The following is a 19675-nucleotide window of genomic DNA, read 5'->3' as shown; positions in this document are numbered from 1 at the left end:
TCTACAATTTGGTTTTCAGGAAATACCTGTTAATAATATAGAAACAATATATCATCTCTTTTATTAATAGATATATGCCAGTAGTTTTTGGGAGGATTTTCACTGTATTTTCAGTTAAGTAAAGACCAACTACTTTTTGGAAAAATCTTCGGAGATAAACTGTTTGATTAACCTAACACCTGTGCTCAGGTGAGTGTTTATGTTCTTCTAAAATGGATGGTGGAACGTGAAAAGAAGGAGGGAGAGTGCCCAGCCATCCCCACCCCAAGACCCCCACCGCAGCAGCAGCAGCCGGAATCCCCCCAACGCCACACGGGAACCGGCAGGGAACAACCGCCACCCGGGCGACCAAGCCCGCCACCCAGGCCAGGGCCAGCAGGACCGCCGCAAGGCCCCCAGAGCCAGAGAGCAGGGAGGCACGGAGGGAAAGAGAGCGCCGCCCCAGCCCAACCAGGAGAGCAGCCCCTCCGCCGCGCCGGGAGCGCCCAACGCAGGGCCCCACCGGAGAAAGACGCCCACAGCCCCAGACGAGCACCCCACCACCACCTAGGAGTTCCGGGCATCCCCCCCGCCCCAACCCCAGGTACGAGCCAGGACCCCCCAAGGGAGACCCGCTCCGCACTCCAGGCAGCCATCCGCCCGGCCCACGGTTGGTCCAGGGAGGAGCAAGGCAGGGGCCCGCCGCCCCCGCCCAGGAGGGGGGAACCCCGGGGAAAAAAGAGGGCCCACAAGGGGTGTTGTAAATATGGCCCGACCAGGCTCGGCCACAGTTGGAAATTTGGCGGGGCCCAGCGCACAGGAGCAAGGACCAGAACCCACCCCCCAGGGACACGAACACCCCCGGCTCAGATGTAATGTGAACCCCCCCACCGCGCGGAGAGAGCACCGCCGGGCCCAGGAAGCCGGCACCCCGGGGACACGGCCGCCGTTGCAAAGGGGCCCGTACCCCCCACCAGGGAAGAGGTAGGGGACAGATGGTCCTAGGTCCCACCTTCCTTGCAAAATGTGTGTGCGTGGATGTGTGTTTGAGAGGGTGTGTGTGTGCATGTGTGTGTGTTTATGCTGGGATGTATATATTGAGGGGGGAGGGGTGTGTGTACTAAGGGGGGTGCAGTTAAAATTGGCGGGTAGGGCACTAAGGGGACATCTCCTGATTACTCACAGTGACGTCCCCTCACCCTCCCCACAAAGGGGCCCTAAATGTCTAAGGTGCGATTAAAATTGGCGGGTAGGGTGCTAGGAGGACATCTGCTGCTTGCTGGCAGTGATGTCCAAGCACCCCCCCTACCAAGGGCTGCTCACTTATATTTATGAAAAAAATGCAATAGTACTTTTCACCTTTTTTTGATGACATTCTGTTGAACTCCTAGGATATGATTTTGTTGTTGTTTTTTGATGTATTTTTCTCGATGTTTTTTGTTTTATCTTTTTATTTTTGGTTGATTTGGATGTTTATGATTGCTTCTGTATGATGTTATAATTCTGGAAGGAAAAAAAACCTGCTGCAGCACCAACTTGATTGTATTGTCGCCCCCTGGAGGCCATAATGTTTACTGCATGATCTTTCAAAATCGAGGAAATCCGCATTTATTCAGATGTTTTGGTTTATATCAGTTTGTCATTTTGTGGGTACAATATAATTATATTTGTCCTTCTATTTTTTTTTAAAGAGAAGACATGTGTCTGCATGCGTTTGGTTGAACTGTTTTCCAAGCTTTGAATAAAGGAGGAGGAAGGTCGCGTGGGAGTGGGGTGGTGGTGGTGGTGGGGTGATCGGTCCTTTAAAGCTGCTCTCATCCCGGTTCTGACTCTGTTCACCTCATCCTGGAGGACTCGCAAAACGTTCCGTGAAGGAGCTGCAGGACGACGTTTGGTCCAGAGATCAGAGCCGCACCTGTTCTGCAGAAAACCTGGAGAGAGCGAGAACTGACGCCAACAATGAAGTAAGGATCCAAAAACGGGAACGCTCAGGGTTTGCTGTTGACTTATATAGTTTTATTTAGTCGGCCTTATAGAGTAAAGGAAGAATAAATAGGTGCGTATGTTTCCTGACGATTTTAGAGAAATATATATATAAAAGCAAGTTTCATACCAAACAAAAGTTACTTATTTTATATTTTTGTGAAACTGCTAAAAAAAAGAAGTTGCATTAAACCTTTAAATTGCCTTGTAGTATCTATTTAAGTCAAGTTTTTAAATAGTTTTAGACTGGTAAGTACTAAAAAATATTTTCACAGTAAAGTTGTCATGGAATCAATAAAACCATTTTGGGGTGTTTTTAACAATTTAACTCTGAATGTTAAAAAAATGTAAACAAAAACGTAGCCTTCAAAGTATTTTTTTATGTCAATGATTGAAACAATGTAATTAAATGGATACACTAACTGCAGTCGTGGCAATAAATTAATTTAGGTTGTAATGTTGGGTATGATGATAAACATTTGACTCTACAGAACTCTGAAACCAAAGATTTGACATGTTATATGAAAGAGTTTGTCAGGATGACCAGTTTGAAAAAGGAAAAAAACAAAGCACAGACTGATTAATGGCATTACAATAAAGTCACATTTACCGGACAATTAAAACATCCACCTACCTTAGATTATAAGATCCAGCAGAAAAAGTTTAGAAAAAGTTCATCTGGATTTAGTTTTTTAAATTATCACATGCAAGAGGCTTTTTAAAATTTAGAGAATTGAGGCAAAGCACTTAAAACTGTTCTGATGACTTATTTTAACTTTCCTTAATGGAACCACCCGGAACAAGAGACTGCAGATATTTTAAGATCTTCACAGAAGGATTTGGATTTGGAGGATTTGGAGAATAATCTGTTGGGATTATTCTACATATTTGTCTCCTAAACATTTTATGTTATGAAGTGTTTGAATGCTTCACAATGAATGCAGGTATATATTGCTCTTCATTAATCTGGGCTTGTCTGTGTGAGTTATGGATGTTTTTGATTTTCTCTTGATGCTGCTTTCTATGAGATCTGAATAAAGCCTCTTAATTTGCAGTAGAGTTTCTTCTCATCCTGACTGAGCTATGTACTCTTGAAAATTTTTTAATCCTCTATTACATTCAGTCTCGTTTCGGCTGAAACTGCCCAATTCAGCAGAAGCTCAATTCTTTCAAATCAGAGCTTTTGTCCGTTTTCCTCTTGGCAGAAAAAGTCAGCTGCTAACGGCTAATGAGAGCTGGCTGCAGCTTGAAGCTGACTGGTGAAATGTTCCAGATCATTCCTGTGAACTTAACATCTCACTCTGAACTCATTCATGCTGCACAGAGCCTTTTTTCCTTTCTTGCTGCTTCCTCTGAGAGGTTTCCCTTGCCCGCAGCCCTCCCCGGCAGCTCCTTGCTTCTTGTGTCTGCCGGCGAGAGGAGGTGGAGGTTGCCCCTGGAGATGGACATCCTTTGAGCTGGCGTGAGTGGAGGGACTGGTGGGCCGGAGCGACGGGACTCTGTAAAGCAGAGGCCGTCCTTGCCGTGAGAAAACGGAGGTTGTAGGGGAGGTCAGAGTGGTGTCTTTGTGACTCAGCTCGTGGTCTCGCACCTATTCTCAATCTGAATGACTGACATGATGGGGGGGAGGGGGGGGGGGGCTTTGGTGCTTTTAATCTGAGGATGAGAAAGATTGCTAGGGTCACAGAGTTCTTTCACCTTCTGAATCCTCTATTGAATCTTTCTATCTAAGAATTAAAGAAAGTTTTCATCCATTTACTGTTGCTTTTTAAGGCACAAACACTTTTTTGTTAAGAAATCATCCAATCTATATTAAGCTAAATTTGATGGAGAGACAAGGTAAAGAAAACCTATAATGGTTAAATGGAAAAAAGTTCATATTTCAGTTGACGTCACCATCAAAACAGCTGGAAAGTGTTGTGTGTCTTTCCCTCTCGCATGATTTGATACCCATCTCCACACGGTCCACAAATTATTTTACCTGAATAGATACACAGACAGTTATTATTCATTTAAAACTATAAATGAAAATGCCTTTTAGCAGAGAACTCTTTTCTTTTTCTGGCACGTTTTATTTAAAAAAAAATGTCTTTGATATAGCAGCTTCATGTCTTTTTGTTGGCATCACATGCACACAAAACGCAAAGACAGTAGAGACACAACAGGAAGAGAAACTGAGAAAGTTTGAAAGAAACTTATTATTTACTTCCCAAGGTTATAAAGGCAACTGCTGACAACTTCAATCAGCCCTGAATTTTTGTGCTGCAAAGCATTGGATTACATTTACTAGACACTTTTACCCAAAGGTACTCACACTCCCACACGGATGAGAGCATCGACGGTAATGTGGAGTTAAGTTCTTGTCCAAGGACGGCCCGACTGGGTCGGCTGGGAACTGAGCCCTCGACAGGCTCCTTTACTGCATGAGCATACAGCTGTTGAGTCTGCTGAAGTGTGAATTTGGAAAATGAAAGCAAACCACTGTAATTATTTAAATCCTGAATCCTATAACATCTGAGATTGATGTTTGCATTTTCAGGCTTTTGTCATAGTAAAAAAAAAAGTGAGCTGTCACACACTTGAGTGCAAGAAATGGGTTCTCCATGTTGGACACATCGCTTAAGGAGCGGTGAGCTGCATCCGTTTGGTCATTTAACCTCCGAATCCAAACCTGAAAGACCCACTCTGAGGAAGATCCTGATTTTGGTGTTTTTTGACGTGTTCTTGTTGCATATTTCTCATGATGGAAGACATATATAAAGAAAATTAAGATTACATTTCTGATTAATTTTGGATTCACATCGCTGTGAATCAGGAGTAGACAAAAAAAAAAAAAAAACATTTTAAAAACCTCATAGCAGTGCTGTGGGCCACAAGCTCCCCGCTCTGCTCCATTCTGATGCATCCACATGTTATTTCTTTGTTTTCCTCCTCTGAGCGGGCATCTGGCTCAAAACTACACATCTAGATAGCTCCAATATTGCTTGTCTTTTTTGTTGCACCGGTAATGTTAGGTTGGGGTTGTGAGGAGCTGTAAGCTACCAGGAGAGAGTGTAAGCAGATGGATGATGGGAAATGGGGGCAGGCTTAATTTGCACCAACAGTCTTGGACTTTTTTAGACTTGCTTTTTATTGTAATAACTTTGTAAATATTTTTACCTCTAATATTGTGCTATTTTATTGTGTTGTAAATGTAATTGTTGAACTTTTTATCCTGCCCTAGGACAACGGATGAAATTTAGCTCCTGTGCGAACTCTGGCATATTTATGTTAAAGCAGCTGCTGAAAAATTGTTTAATATGCACTGTCCTAATTCAAATAACTAAAAAATAAAAAAGAAGTTCTGCTCACAAAATGATGATCATTTTTTTTAAATTTGGTTAAAAACGACATAATAAAAAGAAGAAAGGGGAAAGTTTTGAAAATGATTGGAGCGGGACTTTAATGCTGAGTGTCATTTCTCTTTTTTCAGTCATTTTAACTCCGAGTTACCCTCTCTCAGGATGGACACTCCTCCACTTGGCCACTAATGTGGTTATAACCTTACACAATTTCAAAATTAAGCAATACTTATCAAAATATCAAGACACTAACTTCCTAAGTGTAAAATAACCTTAGCTATATGCCTAAACTTTAATATAACATGTTAAGTTTTTTTTAGAAGAAATTTCTTTTCTTTTTAGTTACTGTCCACTGAAAAACTAGCTTAGAGATCAGATAAAATTAGGTAAACATTTGTGAATCCTCAAAGAATCATCCTCCATATCTCCCCCCTGCAGCCTTAAATGACCTTCTCGGGCAAACTGAGTGATCAAACATCCTTTCTTGGCCCAAACCTCCATTTCCCTCAAGGTAATGTTGCTGGCTATTCAACGGCCATCTTTTCTCTTGGGATGTTGCCTGGGAAGCTTCCTTTACTTGGAGAAAACCTTTTTTTTTCCTCTCCCCCCACCGTTAGACAGTTGTTGCTGTATAGAAATGTAGCGGCGCTCAGCTCAGCGTTCAAGCTCTGTAAGTGAACCAGACGGTTAGAAAGGAAAGACGTTGCAAGATCTACAGGAAAATAGCATAGCGGCTCCTCTTTGAAATCAGGAATTGTTGTCAAAAGGTTTAGTGTTAGAAACTTTTGGATAGGAAGCTTTAAGCTTAAAGTCTTTTTTTTATGCTGCAATGGTTTGCATGCTTCTTAATGTTTATACGTGGGTTTTTCTATGTTCTCGGGCACCTTCCTACCTAAACAAAGTTACTTTTAAGTAATTTAATGTTATATTTAATTTTATTCATTATTTTTGCAATGCTTAAAGAAGCTTGTATTGATGTTTTCTTCATTGTTGTCAATAATGAGACTAATATTTTCTCAAAACTTGGGGGGGCAAAGGTTTTGGCTGCAGGGGACGCAGCTCCGCCCCTGGGCACATGTGTCGTTTGTCATCAGAGTATCAGTTTTTAATGCTTTTATTTTGAAAATTAAAGGATAAACTGGTGAGATGAACTTGATTTTGAGCAGGAGCCTGTTTCTGAACTGAGATGCAAAGAACAAACTTTAAATCTAAGCTAAAAAAAAAGCAGCTGTTTGGAAGCAAACATGCTTAATGATGTTTTAAAGTCACATCATAAAATAACACATGTACATTTCTTCAGTTTCTAAGATGTGCCTTCACTTTTAAAAATTACTTTGTATGTTTCAATTCGTTTAAATGGATGAATGCCAACAAAATTAAAAGCTAAATGATAAAAGGGAATATTATTATTAAAATATATAGATTTATGCAATGTAAAAACACCACAACTTTGCATTTCCCTGTCTGTCAGTGTAAAAGTCTTATATTAGGTAGGAAGCAGAGTCAAGAAAACATAATACATAATTTTATTCTGATCTCAAGAACAAAAAGGCAAAAGTGAACAAACTTCAGAATAGCTGAAGTGTTACAAATGTAAATGTAGCTTTTCTGGCAGCTGGTCTTCTGCCTGACCCGCCTGGAAGTGTTCAGGGGAATCAGAATTCAGGTCACACTCTGCAAAGCCTGAAGTCTGCCTCACAGTAGCTGAAATGCTCCAAGGACACACAGGCACTTCTTGTGTCTGTCTCAGTCTGTTTGTCTGTCCCTGCAAACACGTATTCCCGTGGGAGTTACTTCTTCCCACTCCTTTTCCATGCTAACAGTCACAACTGAGTTCCTAACCCCAACCCTAATCTGGAATTAAACCCAAAGCAGCCGTTTCCACCCACCAGGTTCTCAACTTGTGTCCTTCAAGTCACTCAAATACCAAAACACACAGTTCAGCTTACCTTCTATTTTCTATGTAATTGACAAGCTACATTTCCTGGTTATTCTTCACATGAATAATAATTGTGATACAATCACAATTATTGCTCCAATTAAACATACACAAAAAAAATAGGTGAAGCAGTGAAGACTTCCTGTTCTAAGAGTCATTAGTATGTATTTATGTATGTCAACTTTACTCATATAGCACATTTTTAAAACAATCTTTGATCCAAGTTGCTGCTCAGTTAAAAAAAAACAATTCATGTAATAAAAAATGATTGGGGTAAATGTTTGTTTGACTGAGTTTAAAAGCCAGCTGAAGGAAATAGGTCTGAGTCCCACTCCGATCATCTTTTGATCTATTTTCAAAGTTTCAAGTGGTCTTTTAATTACGAATATGCATTTTTTTTTTCTCTCTAGGAAAGGAAAAAAAGTGTATTTTTTATAAACATTTGTATTTGTTACATCTCTAATCTTTATATTCACTGACCCACCCTGTTTTAAAAAAAAAAATCTTTTTTATATCTTCAATCAAGACAAAGAAAAACTTCTAACTTATACTTTACTAAAAGTTTTTCCTTTTTGCTCCATCATCAAATTTCTCTTCATGTCCCACAGACTGGATGCATCTCCGACTGTGCTGCTGTTTGCCATCTGTTTTCTCGTCCCGCCGTCGTCCTCTGCTCCCCCCACAGAGTCAGGTGTGTGCCCTGTTCTCTCCGTCCTCTCCACCACAGGCATCTGCTGCTCCATCAAACCACGGTGACCTCTCGTACTTTGGGGTCTTCATCTCCTCCTGCTGTCTATTAACTTATTGCAGTAACACAAGGCTGTAGAATTTTTCAAGTTCACAACTGAAACATGATGTTTCTTCAACTTTTAACATAATTATTGCAATAAATAGAGAAATTTAGAGAGCAAAAAATAAGAATACAGGTTTCTACAGAACGAGCAAAGATTTTAAAATTTATTTAAATGTTAGTTAAATGTTAGAAGTTTTTTGTGGGAATTTTTCTAAATTATACGTACAGCACAGAGCCTATTTAGTAGGACAGTAGTATTATTAGCTATATATGCGAATGAGAAAGCATTTTATTTATGGTAAACATGAGTTATAAAATGTTTTTGTCTTCTCAGATGACTCAAAACTCCTCCAGGTGACCATCCCCAGCAGCCCACCTGTCCTTGCGGTGCTGGGTGGTGCTCTGACGTTACCCTGCCTGGTGTCACTTGCCCACCCACCACCGTCCCCTCCTTCCAATGGCCGCTACGCCGTCCTGTCCGTTCCCCGGATCAAGTGGAGTGTCCTGAGGGATAGTCAAGAGACGGAGATCTTGGTGGCCCGTGGAGACAGAGTGAAGGTCAGCGAGGCCTACAAAGATAGAGCGACGCTTCTCAATTACGCCCACTCCCCTGCAGACCTCACCCTGCGCCTGGAGAGCCTGAGGCAGAATGACACCGGCTTCTACCGCTGCGAGGTGCAGCAGGGCCTGGAGGACGCTCACGACATGGCTCAGATTGTGGTGAAAGGTGAGGATTTTACACAGAATCTCCGTTTATGACTTCTAGAAAAAACGTTAGATCCAACTCCAAAGATTTTCTCTTTTTTTTTTTTGAATAAAATGAAGGTAAAATGACATTTTTCACCTAATTTTTAGGTGTGGTGTTTCATTATCGTGATGCATCCAGCCGCTACGCCTTCACCTTCGAGCGAGCTAAAGAGGCCTGCAGAGAGATCGGGGCTGACATCGCCACGCCGGAGCAGCTCCTAGCAGCCTATCACAGCGGATACGAGCAGTGTGACGCAGGCTGGCTCTCAGATCTATCAGTGAGGTCCGACACCAACTGGAAATGCTCCAGTAGACCATTTCCTACATTTCACCTTAGAGGAAGTTACATTCATTCTTTTATCTTTTACAACAAGCATAGCTGCTTACAAGTCTGCCGTGTTGAGTTTGTCAGAACAACTTCAGTAAACACAGTTTTCACCGCAGATATCCCATTCAGAGGCCGAGAGAGGGCTGTTTTGGAGACATGGACGGCATGCCAGGAGTGAGGAACTATGGAGTGGTAGAGTCTGATGAGCTCTATGACGTTTATTGTTATGTGGAGAACATTAAAGGTTAGTCAACCCACATAAAACTTTAATGATGATTATGTTTTGTATTTTTTTCTACATTTTTCTCACTTATATAATTTGAAGATGTAATGAGAACATTGCTAGCAGGATTAATGCTTCAAATAACTCATTTTCTGTTGTGAGCATACATACTTTTATTGAGTTATAATTTGTTTCTAATAAAATCTATCAGTAAATTTGATAGATAGTAAATGCAAATTTTGCAGGTTCCCCCCTAGAAAAAGCATAATTTTAAGGTCACATTAAGTTAATAGTTTTTAAATCTTTGGTTATGCTTATCTGCAGGTTTACTTGGAAATGGTTTATTTCAAGCAATCAAATAAGAATAGTACACAAAAACAATACAATCATCAGTTACACATTCATACAATGACCTATCAAACTGGGGATAATTAGACATATTAATAAACATTGCTTGAAAGGGAATGGAAGGAAGCAAACTTATATAATCCCACCCCATTATACCATAACCATTTTATTGCATGATTTATCATTATCCGGTTCCTAGCTTTTATCAGACAGAATTAAGAATCATTAAGTATCAATAAAGCACGAGACAAAGAAAATTACTTAAATTATTATGTAAAAATAACTATTTTAGAAATCAACATGGCAAATGTAAGTCAGTTATCCAAAATGTATGCAGATTATGTTACTTATAAAAGTCATTTATATACTATATACTTAACAAATCTGTAGCTCTTCTCAAAAAACTAAAAGCTTCTCACTCTAAGATGTGGCTGATGATTCCACATATTGTAGTACAGATAAACCTCTATGCATTTTTTTAATAATTATTACTGTATTTTTTTAGACTTTCATAAGAAAAAGGAAGAGAATAAGGCATTACTGTACGTTAGGTTTTAAGAAAGTCTTTAAATGATTCAAAATACAAGCAGCATTTTTTTATATTTCTAATAAACCTTTGATTGATTTTTTTGGGGGAAAAAATGGCAGTATTGAACTTCTCGAAATGCAGCAACTCTGGAGGGAGACTAATTTTAAAAAAAAATGGATGTACATTAATATTTATATTCTTGATGTTAAAGCTGAAACCATGGTTTTATTTAAGCTTTGGGGATCTTTTTGTCATATGAATTTCTGATTCTATAGTTTAAAAATAATTACATAATGCAGAATTGTAAATTTGTAAATTTAAAACTTGTGTCTGAAGTGATAAAGTAGGTAATCGTTAAAACTTTTGCTGTTCCCTTATACTCCTTGTTTAATTCAATCCCAAAACATTTACTATAATAAATGAGGGGGGGGGGGGTCATTTTTCATCTATTTAAATCCTAGCATTGTTTTCTGTATTATTTAAATTAAAATAATCAGAAACTGTGGGAAAAGGTAGGAAAAATACTGATAACGGAGATGAAAATGGGAATGAAAAACAGACACTAATTGACCTTTTCTTTAAAGGCGAGGTGTTTCCTGGCCCCGCCCCCCAGCGTTTCACATTCGGGGAGGCCAAGGCTTACTGTGTGAGTCACGGAGCGGAGCTGGCCACCACCGCTCAGCTCTACGCCGCCTGGAATGATGGATTGGATCACTGCAGTCCAGGCTGGCTGGCAGACGGAAGCGTAAGGTACCCTATTGTCACCCCCACGGAGCGTTGTGGAGGAGGAGAACCAGGAGTGAAAACCCTTTATCAATACAGCAACCAGACAGGTTTCCCTGAGCATCACTCCCAGCATGACGTCTACTGCTTCAGAAGTATGAACGGAAACCATATAAGAAATATATGTTTGACTTCTTTCGAGGAGGAATAGCATTTATATGTTTTTTTTAACAGGTTATCACGGCTTTTACACGGAATCTCCTCTGGATTTCCTCGCCACTGAGCCAGAAGACATTGGCCAGGATATTCTTTTCTCCACAACTCAGGAAGATGTCAGTATTGGTGACGCATTTTTCAACCAAAATGAAAGAATGCAAAGTACCCAGACGACAAATCCCACAGAGGAGGATCCCATTGATGCTGAGTCCAGAACAGAAGATTCTGATAAGGATCCATCCTCCACGAAAGAGCCTTTTCAGACTCTGGTTCCTCTCTCTGAGCATCCAGAAAGCCCATCCACCCACAACACCGATGAGGAGGTTAAGAAGGCCAGCCACCCTGAGTCCTATCAGCCCAGACCATCACACAGCCCAGATGCAGTTCATGAAAATCCTGATACCTCCTCTCCTCGTCTCAACATCTCAGTTACTGATAAGGATGTCCCTTCACATCTGAATGAAAGCACGGATCCCACAGACATTTCTGAAACTGAAAGCCCGGTTCTGTTACTGCTGAATGCCACATCTGAGCTAGAGGAGGTGCATCAGGAGGAGAAAGATCTCCCTGTTTCCCAAGAGGACCACACTTCACACATTCATCTGGATCACTCATCTTTAACTCAGTCTATAGTTCCAGAGCAGCTACAAGAAGCTACAGCTGATTCTACAGAGGAAATGTTCGCCGTGACGACTTTATCGCACACGGAGGGAACAGAGGTTCACTTTGTGACTCTGTCTGCGAGCTTTGATCACAGCGAAGCTGAGAGCCACGAAGCAGATGAGGAGACGGCAAATCCTCCTCCAGGAGGGGAAACAGAGAGTCACAGATTCAGCAGCGCTGCTGCTGCTGAAGTCAGCATGACTCCTGATTCAGGTGAGCTACAATCAAATCTGAAGAAACCCCTGCTTGTCTTTAGACTTTTTGCCTCCCAACCCCTATTTAAATGCAAGTTAAATCATCACTTTTTAAAAAAATTCCTGATTCTTTAACTTTTTGCAGGCTTTGATCCCACTCACGGACCCTCGGTTATAACATCAGAGTCCTTCGTCTCTGTGGACCACAGGGACTTTGAAGTTGGCAGCGCTTCAGGAGACGCAGCATCATATGATCCTACAGACCAAAGTGGACACATGAATCCCACTCAAATCTATACAGAAGAGGTGATCCAAGTCACAGACTACTCAAGCGCCAACATTGATGCTCCTGTCCTCAAGCAACATCCGTTCACTCTGCTGGCTTCTCCCATCTTTGTAACGCCGTCTCCACCCTCTGTGGAGGTGGAGGTCAGGTCCCTTGAGGCTGGAGCAGTCCTGCCAGAAATCAGCGTTTCAGTTGAGCTTCAAGCTGCTGAGGAAAATCAGGATATCCAAGTTTGGAGATCAGAGAAGAGAGAAGGACTGGGGTCAGAGGAATCGTCAGGAGAAAATCCACACATGAAACCAGAACTCATTATGGCAAACATAACTCTCTCAGAGGATGTCACTGATCCTCCTTTAACACCGGAGATGAAAATTTCTCCCATATCTCATCCTGCTCTTAAACACAGCTGGGATCGAAGCTCCTCCACCTTCACGCCTCAGGAATCTCGCTCTGATCTGGATCAGGAATCTCACTCTGATCCGGATCACAGAACAGAGAGATTTGATGAAGACGGTCATGAGCAGAACATCACCACGCACAACACCAAGGGTAAAGCTGGCTCTCATCCTCTCGGTCACATCATTTATCCTTATAACAAGACTCACATCACTTAATTGTTGTTTTTTACAAATTCTTTCTAGTTATTCATCTATACATTCAACTGTTAACCATCAAGTTCTTGCACATCTTTAATTAATCAGAACCTAGACTGTATCGTTTTCTAAATGTCCGTCTTCCTTACCGAGAGAGGATATCGTTTTTATTTAGAGACAGACTGTGAATTATTTCATTGATATAACTGATTCTCCTCCACAGAGCATGAACCTACAGATGATGATGATGATGAGAGGGAACACAGCACAGACGAGCCCTCAGTGAACTTGTGCACATGGCGTCCTAAAGAGGAGGACACTTCAGCGCTCACAACAGACGGCGGGGATGAGACCGTTGCTGCTCCCACCTTTCACCCCAGGACCTTTAGAAAAGACACGGAGGGGGAGGCAGTCATGGGCCCATCCCTTCCTGCTGTCAAGGTTTCTGCTACGAGACACGGAGACAGTCCAGGTATTTGAGCTCAGCAAACAAGAAGACAGCTGGTGTGGTTTTAGTGGGTTTTACTGCCCTGGAAGAGGAATCTCTTTCTAGAAATGTCACATTAGGACTTTTTCTCAGTTTGTTTTTGGTCTCAAGATAAAATGGATTTTACTTAGAGCAAGTAAACTGTCTTTTTATGTTATATAACTCATTTCTATTTTAAAATTTGAGAAAAAGTTGTGTTTTCGAGATTTTGGGCATAAAGGATTTGTTTGTACCAATCTGTTGCATTTAATAATGCTTTTTAAGAACATATAATTCAATTTGAATGCACCTTATCTGATACAGTATCTATCATATATAATTAAATGCAAAAAAAATAAAAACTGCTAGAAACAGGTTTGATTGAAAGTTAAAAAGTCTTTGTTCTGAAAATCTTAAATTCAATTTGACCTGTTTTGTTACATGAAGTGTTTTTCTTTCTTTTTTTTTAAAAACTTTAATTTGTAAGTTTGGATTAAGTTTTTTTTTTTTACTTCATTTGGAAATCAGTATAATGTGTGAGAGAAGAGTCCTCACCAAATATGGGGTGGCACTGCCCTCTGGTGGTTAAATGTAATATTGCTTTTTTTTCTTTGTTTTGCTAATTTTCAGCTTTAGCTGCATCAAAGATTGGTTTTATTATTCAATTTAAAAAAGTAAATGAACCCCCAAAAATCAAAACTTACAAATTTTTAAAAGACATGCAATCCTTAAACCCAACAGAAAAACAAACACCAAAAAAGTCACAAAAAGTTGAGACATATGTATCTTTAACCATATCAAAATAGATCAAATACCGTTACTTATTTATTTATTATTTTACCATGTGACTCTGCCCTAAAAAAACAAACAAAAAAATGTATTTACATGACCACAGTATATGGGCTGTGTTCAACCAATCAAACAGTTTTATTTATACAACACTTCTAAAAGCCAAAGTAAGTAAAAGTAAGTAAAATATAGATAAAAACACTAAACAATAAAACATTCAAAGGTAACCAGCTGGCCTTATCCTTTAAATTGAAACAGTTACAAAAGCTGCAGAAACAAGAAAATGTACCACCTGCAAGGCTGGTAAAAAGTGAAACATAAATGATTTGAACAAGAAAGTGGATTTGCTCCTTTATTTTTATTGTTTTGTGTTTGCAGACTCTTGCACCGAGAACCCGTGTCGGAACGGCGGCACCTGTGTTGAGACTCAGCCCATCCGGTGCCTCTGTTTACCTAGTTACAGCGGGGACTTTTGTCAGACAGGTATCAGCTTTTGTCTCGAACATCCTGCTCTCCACCAGCTCAGACGTTTTGCAATTCCTCATCCTTTTTTCCTGCACTCCTTATGTCAGATGTGGAGGAGTGTGAGCCGGGCTGGGAGAAGTTCCAGAGCTTTTGCTATCGTCACTTCAGCAAACGGCAGAGCTGGGAGGCGGCGGAGCAGCACTGCCGCATGTGCGGAGGACATCTGCTTTCTGTCATGACCCCTGAAGAACAGGGCTATATCAACGGTAACAGACCTTACAGAGGATTTGTCAAAGTAAAATATGTTATTAGTTTGATCTAAATACTTCAAGCCACAATAAACAAGAAAATAAATCCCTTTTCGGATTTTTCCCCCACATACATTAAGAACTTAACTGAAGAAACACTCAGAGAACCTCAGCATGTCTTAAGCTTGCTTATTGAGCTTTTATGGACATGCCGGTTCAGAAACACTACCGGTAACAAGTTAAAGAACACTTTTTAACCAACTGAACGTCAACCTCAGATCCCAGCGGATCCTCAAAAGCCACAATAATAACGGGAAGGGCCCAGTTCCACATTCTGCAGGCAGCATCAAATCAGTCATCTTTGTCCAGAACATTCCTCCCTGTCAGACTCATGAAAGATCTAAAGGGGCTACATTTGTCCAGACAAGACAGGAAGGTGTTTTGTGTCTTCAACTTATGGAAACGTACATTTTTTTCTAAAAACGTGTGATGGTATTTTGTCTGGCAACACAGCGATGAGATAAAGATCTCACATTCCTGGGGTTCCTGTGGACACTTTGTGTTGGCAGTTTGAAAAGCAGCGTTTCTGTTGTTTTCTAATGTGAAACGTATCAAAATCCATTTGTTCTTTTATGGTCTGATCCAGAAAAAGATGTTGTTTTTGCTTGTTTTTATGAAGACTCAAAAATAATCTTAAAATGTTTGCTATTCAACGTAGACAAATTCAGAGAATATCAGTGGATTGGACTGAATGACAGAACCATTGAGGGAGACTTCCGCTGGTCAGACGGAAACCCTCTGGTGAGTTTATATTTTTTACTGTTTTAATGAAATTTTTTTTTTAAAGGTTTGATTTTTTCTATTTTTTAAGTTACTAATACTTTAGATTTTCCTGTTGTATCGTTAGCTCTACGACAACTGGTTTAAAGGGCAGCCTGACAGCTACTTCCTGTCTGGCGAGGACTGTGCGGTGATGGTGTGGCACGATGGCGGCCGCTGGAGCGATGTGCCGTGCAACTACCACCTGTCATACACCTGCAAGAAGGGTGTCTGTGAGTTCTCCTTCTTTTTTCTTTTTTCTTTTAATCTTTTAAGGTGTGATAAAAATCACGTATCCACCTTCAAACAGCGTTCTGCGGTGAACCCCCCCTCATTCACCATGCTAAGACTTTTGGAAAAAAGCGTCAACGCTATGAGATCAACAGCAAGTTGCGGTACTACTGCGAGGAGGGGTTCGTGCAAAAACTCAACCCTGTCATCACGTGTCTGCCTGGCGGTCAGTGGGAGGAGCCTCTGATCACCTGCATTCCAAGTGAGTTCTTCACATGTTGGGTTATTTTTTCATTAATTAATATTTGCTCTTATAGGTAAAATTATTTTATATAATAAATACTTACCCAGATCTTAGAGACACACAGATACACCAAATTGATTTTTAATTGTCTGCTCACTTATCACTTTCCCTTTGTGCCATTTCCTAGTTACTTCTTCTTGCATTTTATGTTTCAGTCTTTGTGCTTCATGCACACTTTTCTGTGAAAGAGTTAGAGGACACAGGGTTTGTTACCTGGAATTCAGGTTTGGTAACTTCAGATGCACTTTAGCCTCATGAGGAGGATTAAGCATTTGTGCAACCCATATGCAAAAAATGTTTTCGGTTCACAAAAGCGAGTCTAGTGCAATTTAATTGTGCTTCTTCTGCTTAGTATGGGATCATGACAGTGAATTAGTTTGACCGAAAAGAAAGTCCTTTATGATTTTAAGGACTAAAAACCTGTTAAAACGTACTTATGTCTTTTCCTACCTCTGAAACATCACTGTCAGATGCCAAAAAAACTGTTTTCCCCTTATTTTTACTGTTGATTATTTAAAAGCGGACACATAATGATTAAAAGTCTTATTTGGACAATATGTAGCGAAGTATATTTTAACCATGTGACTTGAGACTTGATTGCAAGCTTTAGCCAAAGACTTAAAATGTAAAAAAAAAAGACCTAACAAAAACTGGAGGATTTGAAAGAAGCATGCTGTAATTTCTTTTAAGGGGTGGCTGTGGAGCAGCGGTAGGGCGGTCGACCCATGATCGTAATATTGCAGGTTCAATTCCCGCCTTGCACGTCCATGTGTCAAGTGTCCTTGGGCAAGACACTGAACCCCACCTTGCCTCTGGTGGGAGGTTGGCGCCAGTGTTCAGCAGCAGAGCCGCCATCAGTGTGTGAATGGGTGTGTGAATGTGTGTGTGACTGGGTGAATGGGACTGACTGTAAAGCGCTTTGGGCCTTCGTAATAAGGTAGAAAGCGCTATATAAGTATACGCCATTTATCATTTACCATTTACTTGAGACACGGACTTAGACAGAAGACTCAAAAATCTTCTAAATTTTAAAAGAAATTACAGCATGCTTCTTTGAAATCCTCCAGTTTTTGTTAGGTCTTTTTTTTTACATTTTAAACTAAGACAATAATTATGACTAACATTTCTTCTTATCTGACAGAATGTAAAAGCAAATATTATCCTAGTATAATATATTTTGAAGTATGTGTTTCCTTTAATGACTTCAGTTTTTAATTCCTGGATTTAGAAGCCTTTTTTTGTTTTGTTTTATAACTTAAACTTTGATGATTTTAGTTTTAGATGGAGGGGATTTTTGTGTGCAGTTTTTCAATGATCAGTTCGATACCCCTTTATTTTCAAAGACTCAGCACTCTACTATGTTAAACAGTCAAAATAATAAGAAAACATTTTTCAGAGTTTGAAATGCTGAACAGAATTACTTTTTAAATATCCAAACATTTGCAATTAATAGAAATGTTCAGAATTCAAGTGTATAAATATCTTAAAACGTTCAGAAAAGTTAGAAATATTAGTTCTGGCACATCTCTCATGTACCTTGAGGTTGGATTAATAACTACTCAACTTTTATTTTATTTTTATTTGAAATGGCTTATTTCAAGCAATCAGAGCAAGAATAATTCACAAAACAATGCAATCAGCATTCATACATTAATACAAAGATGTTTAAACTTAGGATAATTAGAAATTAAATCAAAGATTGCTTGAAAGGGAGTGGAAGGAAGCAAACTTATATAATCCCACCCAAAAAGAATATACATATATCTATATATATGTATATATTAGGCCTGCACAATATACCGCAAATTTATCGTTATCGCGAAATCAAGCTGTGCAATATGCATACCGCAAAAGACGGCAAAAATCGCAATAAATGATTACCTTAAATGTGCTAAAACAACTCGTGGCAGCTTGAAATATTGAACAAATGAAATAAATCCCTTTATGCATTTAACCAATCAGAAGGACCCGTTTACGTTTTTGATCAATCAGATGAGCCCTTTTATGTTTGATGTTTGCCTCCTACGTCGACAAGGGTCATGTGGAGTATCATTTTTAAACTATTGCAGTGAAATGGAAATTATGTTTTTGTTTTTTTTGCTATTTGTTTATATACCGCAAATTATATCGTTATCGCAATATTAATTACCAATATCGCATATCGCGAGTTTTCCTCATATCGTGCAGCCCTAGTATATATATATATATATACCAGCTCAATTTTCATTTTTTCTTATTAAGAGTACATGAAGATTAGAATTAAAATTAAGATTTTTTTTCTCTCTCTCTGTCCCTTTCCCATCATGCTTTGCATTGCAATTTGTCTCAATTCATTTAAGGTAGTTTTGCTTATGATAAAAAATAACAAGTTGGAATATTATCTGTATAAGATATTTCAAAAGGGAAAACGGATCAAAATAATTATTCCAGTAGTTTTCATGTTTTTATCTTGATTGATAGGTGACGAAAGAAACCGCACCTGAAAAAAAAAAGCGGCATTTTTTAATGAATTCCTTAAAAATCTGAAAGAAAGTGGAGGTTGTGCTGTAGGAGTGGTCTCAGAAACAGAATTTTCTTTTGTGAACATATTTTTTTCAGCACTGTTATGTCATCAGGTTGGAACGATAAAGTTCTTAGAGTGACAGATGATATTTTCTTGCCAAGTGTCAAAATCTGACAGAAAGATCATTGCTAATCCCTCTTAGTGCTGCATTTATCCTGTTAAAGCTTAAGAAAATAGGATCTGTATCAGTGCTTTTGAAAACAATGTTTTTCAACCTATGATCCGTGACAGCTTTATTTCCAAAAACTCTTTTTTTTCTTATCTGCAGCTCATTCAGCTCAGGAGGACTCTGTTACTTCACAGCCGGACCAGCATGAGGATGTCATTGGTGCCGCTGCTGAGAAAGACGGCCCGCTTTTCTGGGATATCAAATGGAATATTTAAAACTGTCCGTGTTGTTTTGTTTTTGTTCAAAGCAACATTTTCATTTATTGTTTTGACTCACTTTCTTTGTGCCTCACAGGGGGGTTCTTTTGAGTTTCAGTGTAATTTTAAATTTATTAAAGGAAAAAAACAAGATCCTAAATTTGAAGTCCTATGAAGACCACATGTTCAATATTCCTGGACATTTTAAATGCGCTTTGATCCAAATATAATACAAAAATATCCAGTTAAGCAGAAAGAGTTTGTCTAACAAGTGAAACATTAGTAAAACCTGCTTTTATGAATTTGATAAATAAAAATCTTTAAATTTGGTTTCTGTCTCATTGAAAAATGTCAGAAAATCATGAAACAAACACGTGTTTTCAGGACACTTCCACAAAAAAGGGACCAAGTAAGAATTTCATTTTCAGAAAATCCTTAAATTAAATATGTCCTGAATAAATTAGGCAGTTTATTTTATAATTATGTCATAAAATGTCATCATCTTCAAATAGAGGATTGACATTTAGACTGATCACAAT

At 39.4% G+C, this 19675-nt stretch overlaps 1 protein-coding gene across 1 annotated transcript; it reads left to right on the top strand.

The window, feature by feature from the left end:
- Positions 1-1743: 1743 nt before the first annotated feature.
- Positions 1744-19465, top strand: bcan (brevican). The gene is made up of 15 exons (XM_004078467.5): positions 1744-1943; positions 7851-7933; positions 8370-8762; positions 8891-9065; positions 9227-9354; positions 10795-11088; positions 11168-12025; positions 12152-12841; positions 13109-13357; positions 14519-14623; positions 14713-14871; positions 15572-15654; positions 15761-15905; positions 15983-16165; positions 19039-19465. Exons 1-15 carry the CDS (start codon positions 1939-1941, stop codon positions 19152-19154), a joined length of 3666 nt encoding a protein of 1221 aa, XP_004078515.1. The 5' UTR covers positions 1744-1938; the 3' UTR covers positions 19155-19465.
- Positions 19466-19675: the final 210 nt, after the last annotated feature.

The sequence above is a fragment of the Oryzias latipes genome, chromosome 16, assembly GCF_053564925.1.
Source record: "Oryzias latipes strain Hd-rR chromosome 16, Olatipes_Hd-rR_3.1".
Taxonomy (NCBI): Eukaryota; Metazoa; Chordata; class Actinopteri; order Beloniformes; family Adrianichthyidae; genus Oryzias; species Oryzias latipes.
The sequence above is the reverse complement of the archived record's forward strand: the minus strand, read 5'-3'. Positions and strand labels throughout refer to the sequence as shown.

Bases quoted from the DNA above. Each gene is read 5' to 3' on its own strand.
- bcan (XM_004078467.5), top strand. The intron at 7,934-8,369 runs GTGTGTGCCCTG...TTGTCTTCTCAG, and splicing joins TGCTCCCCCCACAGAGTCAG to ATGACTCAAAACTCCTCCAG. The intron at 9,066-9,226 runs GTCCGACACCAA...TTTTCACCGCAG, and splicing joins CTCTCAGATCTATCAGTGAG to ATATCCCATTCAGAGGCCGA.